At 51.6% G+C, this 12,239-nt stretch overlaps 3 protein-coding genes across 3 annotated transcripts; 2 read left to right on the forward strand and 1 right to left on the reverse strand.

Annotated features, from left to right (window-relative positions):
* Positions 1 to 5,239: 5,239 nt before the first annotated feature.
* Positions 5,240 to 9,679, reverse strand: KRP23_9882 (Transmembrane protein 94; the record flags this gene model as incomplete). Its single annotated transcript, XM_067895492.1, has 1 exon — positions 5,240 to 9,679. One exon carries the CDS (start codon positions 9,677 to 9,679, stop codon positions 5,240 to 5,242), a length of 4,440 nt encoding a protein of 1,479 aa, XP_067741704.1.
* A 430-nt stretch (positions 9,680 to 10,109) lies between these two features.
* KRP23_9883 (Eukaryotic translation initiation factor 1A, Y-chromosomal) lies at positions 10,110 to 10,646 on the forward strand (the record flags this gene model as incomplete). The annotated part of the gene is made up of 2 exons (XM_067895493.1): positions 10,110 to 10,209; positions 10,327 to 10,646. 2 exons carry the CDS (start codon positions 10,110 to 10,112, stop codon positions 10,644 to 10,646), a joined length of 420 nt encoding a protein of 139 aa, XP_067741705.1.
* A 403-nt stretch (positions 10,647 to 11,049) lies between these two features.
* KRP23_9884 (uncharacterized protein) lies at positions 11,050 to 11,556 on the forward strand (the record flags this gene model as incomplete). Its single annotated transcript, XM_067895494.1, has 2 exons — positions 11,050 to 11,275; positions 11,345 to 11,556. The coding sequence occupies 2 exons, from the start codon at positions 11,050 to 11,052 to the stop codon at positions 11,554 to 11,556; spliced, it is 438 nt and encodes a 145-aa protein (XP_067741706.1).
* Between the last annotated feature and the right edge of the window lie 683 nt (positions 11,557 to 12,239).

The raw sequence follows: 12,239 nt of genomic DNA on the forward strand, positions 1-12,239 counted from the left end.
CGTTATCATAGCGTTGGCACCCAACGAAGCTGCGAATTGGTTGATGGGCACAGGCGCCTACGACGACGGCCAGTTCTGGTTGATCATCGACACAAACGCCACCATTATTAACATCGGGGCAGTCGGACTTGTTTTTGTTGATGCATGCTACCTGTACGTTGTCGTGAAGATACTTCGCTGGCGTAAAACAGTTGATGATGCACAGCGGGTTGCTTCGTGGTTCGAACCAGAGTCATGTGTTGCTTCGTTCCCGTACACATGGATGAATACAGCTCTTACTCGATGCAGAAACTACTACAAGGATTTAACATCCTTTCGAGGCAGCAATCGAAAGTTCTGGGTACGATTGTCTTGCTCACTTGGACAGGTATTTCCACAAAAAGACTAACCGATCATGCTATAGAATATGTGCTTGAAAGTTTTCAATTTGACTATGCAGATGACGGTCCTTCTTGAGCTACTGGATAGTGGTAGCCCAGCAACTCTCGTGTATGGTTATACGGCTTTTATTTCGATAGGTTCCTTGACAGGGGCTGTAAAAATTATCTACGGCGAATTTACGGCGATGGGAGAGGTTGTCGCCGGGTCCATGTGAGCGCTTCACAGTGTGCATTCTTTAAATTCCATCGCGTTCTTGCTTGAATTGCTAACGCTAACACTCGATCTCTTTTGCGCAGTTTTGATTTGTTTGCAGCTATCGTTTATCCGGTGCTAGTGCTCGAGTACTGCTATTACAACTTCCAGCTTGATGATGCCGTTTTTGCTACATACTTAGCGATTCTTCCCCCGGGGAGCTTTGAACGAACGGCTAGGGTGTTTGCAGATGCGTCCGAAATCGCTCTTTTCCGCGTGAATTTCGACTCTCTTCGAATACGGTCCCCTCTTGATTTCGTCCTACACACTAGCATTAACCTTTCGTTTTGCTACCGAATCAAGCGCATCGGGGATATTCTCGTTTCATCTCACCTCCGGCGTCTACAGTCAGTTAGAATGCAAAGGCCCAAGCCGGCAAGAAATCGCCAGAAGTCGGTTCCGAGAGTATTCGCGAGTGCGTTTATTGCATTTAGTATCTTTGTATGGGTCTATTCCATCCAAGCTATCGAAGGCTCGCGCAAGTATTGCTCACCGTATCCGGAGTGTGTCGTGTATGCCTACCGCTGGGGATCTAGCGGAGGGGTGTGCCCCTGCCGAATTCTCATTGATATCGACCCCTCTCCTCAAACATACAACGAATGGACTCACCCTGTTGACGTATATACTAACGTCCAAGCACTGGCGGTGTCCGGAGAGCTAAGGTCTCTTCAACTCACTAACCGCCAGCTTTTGGAATTACCTGAAGAGCTTCGAGCTTGTCGCCGCCTAACGTCCATGTATGTTGTATGTTGCTTCTAGACTTGGGCTGTGGTAATTTATATACTAATGATGTACCTGTGGTGAATAGCCGATTAATTTACACCAGCATCCAGTCCATTCCGTCTTGGACAAAAGAGTTCAAGTACCTTGAGAACCTGTGCGTTCGTCAAGTTATCCTGTGGGGTGAGATGCGATTTCTCACACATTTTTTTGCTGTAGGCATTTGGAAGGGAAGCAAGGAAGTCCAAATCTTGTGGCGCTCCCAGAAGACCTGTTCAGCGATATGCCGTGGCTATCTACGGTGCACATTGGCGTTCATGACAAGCTTGAAAAAGTTCCTCCGCTCAGCGGCGTCCCGAATCTGCAAAGTTTAACTCTTGCATGGTTGCTCGCGGTGCGAGAGCTGCCCCTATTTGACGATATTCCTCAGCTGCAACGATTGCTTTTGACATTTTTACCGCATCTTGAGCGAATACCCGACATGGCTCCTTTGCACAGTTTAACCGACTTCACACTTGCTCGGCCAGTTCAGTTGTGCTGCAACGGCTTCCGAGGGGCGTGCAACACGAGCGACAGCTTCTGTGCGGAAAACCCCCCTGCAGGCATCCCTGCAGCTACTTGTCTTGAAGCCAACCCGTTTCTTGACAGCATTGGAACGCAACAAAATTTTGAAAGCTTTTCGTCGACAATCTGCCAAAAGATTCCTTCTGACATGCTGCTGCTCCCTAATATCCCAACAAAGTCGACCATCGAAATGTGTGACAACAAGCCGTTTGGTCAGTGTCAACTCCCGAGCGGTAGCATTGGAATTTGCTACAACACGCGCATGCAAGTACTTTCGTGCTGTGGAGATGAGAATTATATCAAACTACGGCGATATCAGCTAGAACAAGGTGTTGGGAAGCCGTGCGACCCTGATTTGGAGAGATGGTTGGGCTGTAGAAAATGAAGTTGTAGCAAATACAACGCACACCCCTCGCTTGTGAAAGTTGGGCCTTTGCCAGTTGAGCAGTGGCTGCTGTACAATATGCGAATGGTTGATGTGGGAATCGACGGACGTGTACATGCGGTAAAATATGTAGTTATGAAGTACTTAGATGCCGTGAAGCGTATACCCATGCATTAATTTACGAGCCCATGTGCTCGTTGCAGTAGTCCTGATATTTTAAGGACTGCCTTGCCACATCATTCGTTTCTCATTCCCAGAGCGCTAGTTACAGGCGACGCAACTTGTAGAACTCTTCATTTAACCATTCAGACTATCCGTCATGCCCGTCGTAGCGAGCTTCGCTTCACTTGCTCCAACAGCCGGAAAGACCAAACGCAATGCACACAACAAGCACCTGGACGCACAACAAAATGCTCGCCTTGGAACAAAAGTGTTTCCGTCAGCCGAACAACCAACCACCGACACAACGAGTCGTCGGGATTCTCGGGCCAAAATCCTCTCTTTCAGCGATGCTTTTGGCTTGCTCGGTGTGCCGATGCTGCTGACATTGCTGACGTGCATTGTGTGGACAACGTGGCTCATCGTCGTGGCGTTGGAGCCAAACCAAACTGCGAACTGGCTGATGGGGACTAGCACCTACGACAATGGTCAGTTTTGGCTGATCAGCGACAAAACGCCCAGCATAGCTGTTGCTGGTGCAATAGGCCTTGCAATCGTTGATTTGTGCTACGTGTACGCTGCCGTGAAGATGCTGCGGTGGTGAGGACGACTTGATGAGGTTGCTTCAGCCTTTCAGCTCACCACGGACGTAACTGAAACACAAGAATCTGTAAACTGCGCTCGAGTTTGGTGGAGACTTAGTGTAGCAGCATATCACGGAAGTCGTCACTTCTACAAGGAGCTTACATCATTTTCAGGGAACAAGCGCAAGTTTTGGGTGAGCTGGGGGCCCACTTCACCACAGTTAAAACCACGTTCTGTGTTAACGCTTCTCCTTGTTGTGCCGGCAGAACGTCAGCTCGAAGGCATTTAATTTGACGATGCAGGTGTTTGTCCTTCTTGACTTGCTGAAGAGCGGTAGCCCTGCGGTGCTTGTTCTGGGGTATGCGACTTTAGTAGCGATCAACTCGCTTTCATGCGCCGTAAACATCTTCTACGGCAAATTATCTGCTGTAGCGGAGGTCCTCGTCAGTTCCATGTACGACCGCTCTGCCCTTTCACCTTTTTTTCTGCTACTGACCTCCGTCCTGGTTGCTTTCTCTGCGTTGCAAATATTGCTACAGCTTCGACTGGTTTGCAACCGTAGCGCATCCCATAGTGGTTTTGGCGTATTGCTATTCGACATTTAATTTCGACCACGCCACCTTCAGAACGTTCCTTGAGAAGCTGCCACCAAGCAGCTTCGAACACCAAGCGAGGACATTCGCTGATCCATCGCAAGTCGCACTTTTCCGGCTCAACTTTGGCTCTCTTCGCACTCGCTCTGTATTGGATTTGGCGCTGCGAGTTGGTATGAACCTGTCGTTTTGCTACCGCATCAAAAGGATCGGAGACATCCTTGTCACGTCTCAACACAATGCACTTTCAAGGGTCCAGAAGCCTGTACCGAGAGCGCTTTCTGCTGTCTTCATCGCTTTCAGCATTGCAGTATGGATATTGACGTTCCAAGCGATTGCCGAATCTCGTGCCAAATGCTCACAGCACCCTAAGTGTGTTGTGTACTCGTACCGTCGCGGCTACAGTGACGGAATGTGTCCTTGCCAAATCTTCATCAGCGTCGACCCTGCACCGCAAACTTACGAAGAGTGGATTTCTCCTTTTGATGTCTACAACGAGGTCAAGGAGTTGGCAGCTTCTGGAGAACTGAGATCGATCCAAATTGTAAACCGCCAACTGCTCGAATTACCAACAGCTCTTCGCTCGTGTCGATATCTTGAGTTCATGTACGCATTGTTGATAGCAATTGGTTCTTGTTTCTTGAGGATAACATTCAAGCAAATGTCTTTGCTAACTTGCACGTAGAGAACTTGTGTATACGAGCACACAAAGCCTCCCGCCGTGGACGAACGAATTTACGAGTCTCGAGTTTCTGTACGTGTGAAGGATTTTGCATCATGCACCAGATATGACTAACTTTCTGTTGTCGGCTCCAGCCATGTTGAAGGGAAACCAGGCAGTCAGAATTTGCGGGCACTTCCAGAGGACCTATTCAGCAATATGCCGAGGCTGTCGACAATACACTTTGCTGTTCACGTGGAGATGAAATCGTTCCCGGCACTCACAGGCGTCCCTAATCTCCGAAGCTTGACCCTCGCCTGGCTGCTGCCCATGACTGAACTCCCGGTACTGGATCGAGTGCCTCTACTGCAAATTCTCATCATCGCCATCATGCCTCAGATTGAGAAGATGCCAGACATGACATCACAGCAGAATCTTGCTGAGTTTGTCATTACTCGACCGAGTCATATTTGTTGCAACGGCTTCACTGGTGCGTGCCGTTTAGACGACTCGAGCTGCGCTAGCAACCCTATCACCAATACTCCGACAACGTGTATCGAAGAAGAGCCATTCACTGGCAGCACTAGCACAAAAGCCGTCTTTGAAGCTTTCAGTTCGACTCTCTGCCAGCAACTTCCACCCGGTTTTAATCCTCTTGCAAGTATTCCCACAAAGGAGTCGATCGAAATGTGTGACAATCGGCCGTTCGGACAGTGTGAACTACCTGACGGACGTGAAGGTATCTGCTACAACACCAGGATGCAGGTACTTGCATGCTTGGTAGATGAGGTATACATTGCCCTACGGCGTTTCCAGATTGAGAAGGGCATTCCGTGCAACGTAACCATCGAGGAGTGGCTTGGATGCCGTAAGTGAGAGCGTAACTCATTCAAATTGTATCCAATCCGCGTGATCTACCGGTTACGAGCCTTCTTCGTTTTACTTTGGGCTCCACATGCCAAGACGAGTGTCGAACTGCATCCGGAGGAACTTGTTGTATCGTACTAGGTGTCGCTTGTCGTGGGTCTTTATTGCTTCGTCAACACCCAAAATCACCAATGGCCAGACGCCTAAAATCACAGCCCAGAAGGCCCAGGGAACTGAATTGATCGCGAAATGCCAAAGGGTGACTCCATCGACGCCAACAATCCCCGCGCGAAACGTACAAAGTAGAAACTGTAGCAATAGCAGTACTGCTGCGACTGCTACCCACATTACGTTGCGGAATGGAGATATCTTAAACATACTCTCGCAACGGTATAAGTACCCGCATGACGAGGCCACAATGCAGATAGCAATCATCAGCAACATTCCAGCCTCGGCACGATCTACTGCGGCCTGGACAGCCGCTGGCCGCGGTCGCTTCGTCACCAACTCATTATCCAGCACGAAGTCCATCCATCGAAATTCACGGAACTTGGCATCTTCAAATGCATAAGGGTCCGAAAGATTCGACGCCTGCAGCGAAAACCCGAGCAAGCACTCAAACACAATAATTGACATCAACACTGACGGCACATGGCGTCCAAAAAAATAGGCGATCAACCGTGGTAGATCCTCTTCCATCTCGAACTTTTCGTTCTTGCGTGGCGTCTTTTTCATGATCCCCTTTTCACTTGCCGATGCGAGCATTGACAAACTGAGTGCCGGTACCAAGCCCCACAGCAGCCAAAAGATGGAGGCGCAGCTCAATTGAGGCACATGCGGAAATGGCACGGCGTAAGAAGCGAGAATGATCGTGGCGATAAAGAGCTGCGAGACGAAGATGAATGTGTTCATCTGGTGGAAGTTCGTGAGCATACGACGCCCCAATCGAATGAGCTCGATTAAATGGGCCACGCTGGCTGTCCCGCCTGTGGTGGCATCATCTTTGTTGTCTGGTGAGTCCGAATTTTGCGTGTCTTCATCGATCCCAGCATCAGGAGCACTCTTCAGGCGGAACGCACAAGCGAGAGTGTTTAAAATGTGGCTGAACTGAATGTCCTCATCGGAGAAAATTGGCAGTTCCTTTCCATGTGGAATAGACTTGTCGAAGAATGCGTGCACACCACCCTGTAACGCCACCGCCAAGTCCGCCTTAGAGAACAGCGGAGCATTGCTTTCTTTCAATGACGAACCAACTCCCATGACCACCTCATCATTCTCCTGAAAGATTGAAACCATCTCGCTGATTGTTTCGGGTGTGCTATCTGTGTAAAGCGACACTAACAACGGCACGTTATCCACCTCAGCCAGGTGACGCTTGATCGCCTCAACTCCGTGCGGCAACCGTGCCTTTACGTCCCAATCCGAGTAGTTTGACGTCATGCGGTGGGGGTCCGGACCGTCACTATCAAGTGGGCGCAGCGATATAGCGCAATTCCAGTCCGTCTCGATTCCCATTTTTTCAGCAAGAAGTTTGCTCCTTCTCATGTTACGGGGTGAAAAATACACGAAGCGAATGCCACAAGCATTCAAGTCTTCGATGAAGTCAGGAGTATGCTGCTTCGGTTGGACACCTGTTGCGACCATACCCAAAAAAATCTGGTCATCCTGAATTCGCCACAGCATTGGATCCTTCTCAACAGAGCTCGTTTCGGACGGGTGGAGCCCCACAGACGACTCAACGTCACTTAGCGTCAAATTACCGCGTCGTTTAGCAGGTGGAGTGATCTGGCCAGTAGCAGGAGCCCCCATCGATTTCGCAGTACGACCCCCAGAGATTGATTCCTGGTCAAGTGACATATCGTCCACCGAATCTGGGGAGGCTAGTGGTGACACTGGGCCAGCAGAATTACTTAGGTGGCTGTAATCCCGTCCAAATCCCCGATCTTCACTCATACTGCTGGAGAACGGCAAGCTATTTCGCCCAGCAATAGACTGGGGGGAGTTCAATTCACTGGCCGCGCTGTCGTCTACGAGATAGACCGGTGGCAGCGTGCCTCCTAGTCTTCCTTGCTGATTGCGGGTTAAACCTGCGTCTGGTGAGTCCAGAAAACTCCCCCCGTTACTGCTGGAACCAGTGCGGGTAAAGAGACCATTGAGCTTGTGAGGGACGGGCACATACGAGAAAGCGATGCAGTCCAGATCCTCAACGCGCCACTGATTATACATATCGAGAATGGCGCGTTGTTTCTCGCTTGTCAGCGGGCATATAGATTTCCCGTCCCAATATTCACTGCAATGAGCCAATACAACCGTCGGATGGCCGCGCGACAACAGCTGATGGCGGTGTGTGCGCTTATCCAGAACCACTGTCGAATAGAGATGCGACTTCAAATTGCCGCGGTATCGCGTATCCTCTTGACCCTGGTCATGGTGATCGTTCGTATGTTCATGGTGAGCCAGTCGAGGGCATATAATATGAATCGACTGTCGCCTTTGAAACAACGTTAAATCATCAGCCACCGAAAACCCCATTTCCCGAGAAAGGTTTAGCAAGTGCTTAGGAAAGGGTAGCATCCGAATGTGGGCCGATAGTCGCTGCATACAACTTCGCAAGTACGGATCCTTTGCGTCTCCATCATCAACTGGGCAGAGTCCTTCATTCACAAGATAACGCATATTTTCTTCGTAATGCCGTGCAGGATTTTCGTCATCGTTCACCATGATAGCCAACCCAATGGGCTTAAGCGACGATAAGTGCTGCTTCCATTTAGGGTCCTCAAACTTCAGGCCGGTGTCGCAATGCCGTTCTGCGTGGAGATCCAGCACTGTGGAATTATTGTTTTGCTTATCATTCAGCAAGAATATCTCTTCGACAGATGGAGTCTGCTCACACAGAATATCGTCGTCAAAGCAGCACAGCATCGTGATGTTACCCAACCGCTCTAATAGACGAAAGGAGCGGAATGGGACAGGCAGGTGCCGTCGGTCGGATACATGTGCAAGGTCGCAACGCATGACTCGAAATCGAAGAACTACAAGGAAATACTGTAGCGATCGCATGACAGCAGACTGCTTTTGTGCTTTCTCCGAGCGTAACTTTTCGCGATCTTCAACGTCGTAGATATCTGGCGGTGCAAGCGCAGTGGCCTTTAGAATTGACGCCATCGCACTATCAATACGAGACGCACGCTCGCCGTGACGCCGCGAATGTTTTTTGGACATCTTTGATGTGCCTTTATCGGGTTCCATTGCAGCCCTTTCGTCCATCTCTGCCTCTGCAAATTCATCAACGCCTGCTTCACCAACCTGTTCCTGCTCTTGTTTTTTAGGTTCTTTTGGCGCGAGAATTTCGTCAAACGATCCCAAGATAGAGGCAGTGGCTGCCGCCTCAGCGACAAACAGAACCAGCGGCGTATTCAGCGACGCAAAGCATAGCCAGATACCAATTGGCCCGAGTAAAATGTGAGTGAACGTGGTCTCCAGCGATCGATGCTGAACTACCACACGCAATCCGATCGCCAAAAGCACTAATACGGAATACAAAGTGCAAATGTAGACAGCCAGGAGTCTCGCCTGTGTCTGTAGCTTCTGCGTGGGCGTCACCGGCCTATTAATGCGAAACAGTGCGTCTTCAATATCACGCACCACCGGCGTCTCCATCATCTCAAAAATCCGCATCTCACCACACAACTCCAACAACAAGGGCGGATCAAACGTCGCCGTGCACCGCGTCGTATCCTTCGTATGTCTTCTCGTCCATGACGGCAACTTGCTCCCTCTCGGGTACACCTGTATGTCCTCGGTCCCATCCATCCCGACGGGTCGCACTTCCCCCGGAGCAATATCTCCACTCATGAGTCCAACGACGTCTCCTTCCACCAGTAAATTCATCGGCAGTCGTTGCCATTGACTGTCCCTATAGCACGCGACGTAGCTGTTGGACGGCAGCAAGACTGTCGGTTGCGGCCCCTTGCCGAGCCAAATGGGAGGCCCCTGGTCCTCCTCCTGTTCCTGTCTCTTGTCATTGTCTCGGAGCATCTGCTGCACGGCCACTCGGACTCTCTCCGCCATCTCTGCGTGGTGACGGCGCTTCTGCGTTCTATTAAGTATGACGTTCCCCAGTGCTGCAGCCACGAGGAACGCTCCTTCCCCCACGGCAGCCGTCGCTCGGTTTTGTTGCTGCTCCCCGAAGCGTCTGACTGCGTCTGCGAAGCGGAAGGAGGCACAGAGCGCCAACAACAGCGAGAACGGGTCGCGGAACTCGGTCGTGAGGTTGGACGACGCCTCCTTCTCCTGAATCTTGCGCTCGATGGCCTGCAGCAGCCGCTTGCGGGCCGCTAGCATGGATAGCCCCAGTACCGGGTAGGACGTGAAGCTGGATACGTTGCTGAACGTGCTGTAGCTGGCACTGCCGTCCACGGAGCGGCGCAGTGGGTAATTGGGCGGCCTGGTGGTGCGCGAGAGCGGCTCCCGACGTCTCCAGGACGCGGGCGACGGCGCAGGAGACGCCATTAAAGAGCGCAAAAGAAGAGGAAGAAGGTGCAGCTAGTAGTGAGAGGCAGCGTAGCGCACAGAGCGGCGAAGCAGGCGCGGTAAGAGCAAGGATCGCGGGGTCTCGGACATGAGGAGTGAAGGTCCCATATTGCACCACAACTCAAAATTACCAAACTAGTCGCATTATGGGGTGTGGCTTTTGGTTTATGTCATTGCTGAATAGTAGGGCATAGTGGGTTGATGTTGTTAAATTACAAGAGTAGGTGAGATCTGAAGTGGATATTAAAATAGTAGATAAGAATGAAGGGGTTAGGGTGACGTCTCTTATTCGCTTCATCATTGGCTGTAAAATAGAATACGCTTTAGTAATTGGCTGAAAAGGCTTTGCATCGGAACCACCCGAACATGGGTGCCACCTCAGTCGGGGATTTGACAGCGAGCAGGAAAGATGCCCAAGAACAAAGGAAAGGGAGGCAAGAATCGTCGCCGCGGAAAGGGCGACGGCGAGGAGAACAAGCGCGAGCTCGAATTCAAGGAAGAAGGCCAGGGTGCGTGCTGTATTTTCCCGTCCCCGCGGCTTCCCAGCTTGCTATCGACGGCGAGTTACGCTGGCATTAATAATTGTATACATCTAACGAACGTATACTTTTTTGTTGTATACACAGAGTATGCGCAGGTGGTGCGGATGCTGGGCAACGGTCGCCTGGAGGCCTACTGCTTCGACGGCGTGACGCGTCTGGGCCACATCCGCGGCAAGATGCGCAAGAAAGTGTGGGTGGGCGCTGGCGACATCATCCTCGTGAGTCTGCGCGAGTACCAGGACGGCAAGGTGGACATCATTCATAAATACAACGCAGACGAGGCGCGTAGCCTCAAGGCCTACGGAGAACTTCCGGATAACGCGCGCATCAACGAGACGGCTGTGGACATCGCCATGGAGAACGACGGCGAGGACGACATTGGCTTCGACTTCGACGACATCTAAGCAGGGCACAAGAGACTGTTGTTGGGACACTGCTTTTAAGCTCTTGTCGTCGAGAGGAAGCGAGACGAGGTCGTCACGCTGGAAACTCCCTTGCTCGCTCACTCGCCGCGCGCGCTCGCTGCTAGTTTTCATTTCTTAGCTAGAGAAGTTGAAGCGCTCGCTTGGAAGCGCGGATAGAGCGCGACAGGACCGAGCGAGGTCGCCGGCAATGCGATGTATTTCATTTGGTGGCTTGGATCTGGTCGGAAGTGTCTTTGCTTGCGGGTATTGCTGTGGGGGTAATTTTAGGTTGGGAGGCTGAGGTGCTGGCTGTTCTTGTCGGTGTGGTTGCTTCAAGGTGAGACGTTGCAAGGCCGTCATGGCATCACTATTGTGAGCGCTGAGCTTTTACAACAATTGACTGATGCCTCCGACGGAGACGATGAAGGCTGTACCCATGCCAAGAGCTGCAGTGCCCGTGAAGCCTGAGCGGAAGGTTGCGAGAGATGACGACCCGCAGGTTCGACAGCAGAAGAAAGCGAGTGCCCGCCTGGATGAGGACAAAGAAGTGGAGACAGAGATGGCCTTGAGTCCGAGAGTGCGGAGAAGGTTGTCGAACGCGAAGGAGAGTGCCAGTATCTTCAGCATGGGTGCGTAAGGTCAATGATCGAGTTCGTGGAGAGCTTTAGTGCTAACGATACTCGCGATGCGTGGTTTAGTGTGCGAGCAAGGAGAGGTGGTCCAATGGATGACCGCATGTCATCCGGACCTGACTGCGTTCGGCCGCGATTTGGAGCGACGCGGGTACCGCACGCTCAGCAGCATTGCATTTCTCACAGACGAAGACGTGGAAGGCGTGGCGGACCCAGACTTGCGGCAATTGCTCATGACTACGCTTTCTCGGTTGCGCCACGAACTATTTCGCATGTGATGAGAACATCTACACAATTTTAATCATATCAATAGAGAACCACCGAGTTTCGAGCACGTTGGGCTTCCAGGTTGGTACATTACATGGATAGTCAGAGGTGATCTTACTCTCCTCGATGCGGGCCACGTGCTGGTTCGTGCCGTTCACGACGTCCACCCCTCTGTCAGTCGTGCATCTTGACGGAGTGTATCTCCCCAAGGAGAGCCCCGCTGTGCGCGTACGCCACGGCCTCACGTCGAGCGGCTCTAAGATCAGTGAACTCGGCAGGTTCTTCTCTAGTTTGTTCGACGGCGAAGGAAAGGGGTTGTGCACAAGCACGCAGCCACCTGCTACGCACGAAGCTGTCGGGCTCGGACGAGGGTGGTGTCCGCTGTCGATGTAGAGACATTCCAGCTTGGTCCGTACATGTACTTGGCAGCGCACCAGTAGTTAAGACACGACTCAATGGAACAACAAGGCTACGAAAGAACAGCGTGAGGAGGCCTGGCCTGTGCTCATGCAGAGCGCGTACCGGGAGTCGTCATCTCCACTGAGTGCGTCCAGTTGTTGCCTCTCTCGCGCGGTGGCTGCAGTCACGCTTTGCTTGCTGCACCGGCCTCGAGAGCTGCAGCAGGCGACCACCCGCATATGGAATCTAACTCAGTCACGACGGGTGCAATGGGGTGTGGTATGAATTTCGCGTG

The sequence above is a fragment of the Phytophthora ramorum genome (assembly GCF_020800215.1).
Source record: "Phytophthora ramorum isolate Pr-102 chromosome Unknown Phyram_PR-102_s0009, whole genome shotgun sequence".
In the NCBI taxonomy this organism is placed as follows: domain Eukaryota; phylum Oomycota; class Peronosporomycetes; order Peronosporales; family Peronosporaceae; genus Phytophthora; species Phytophthora ramorum.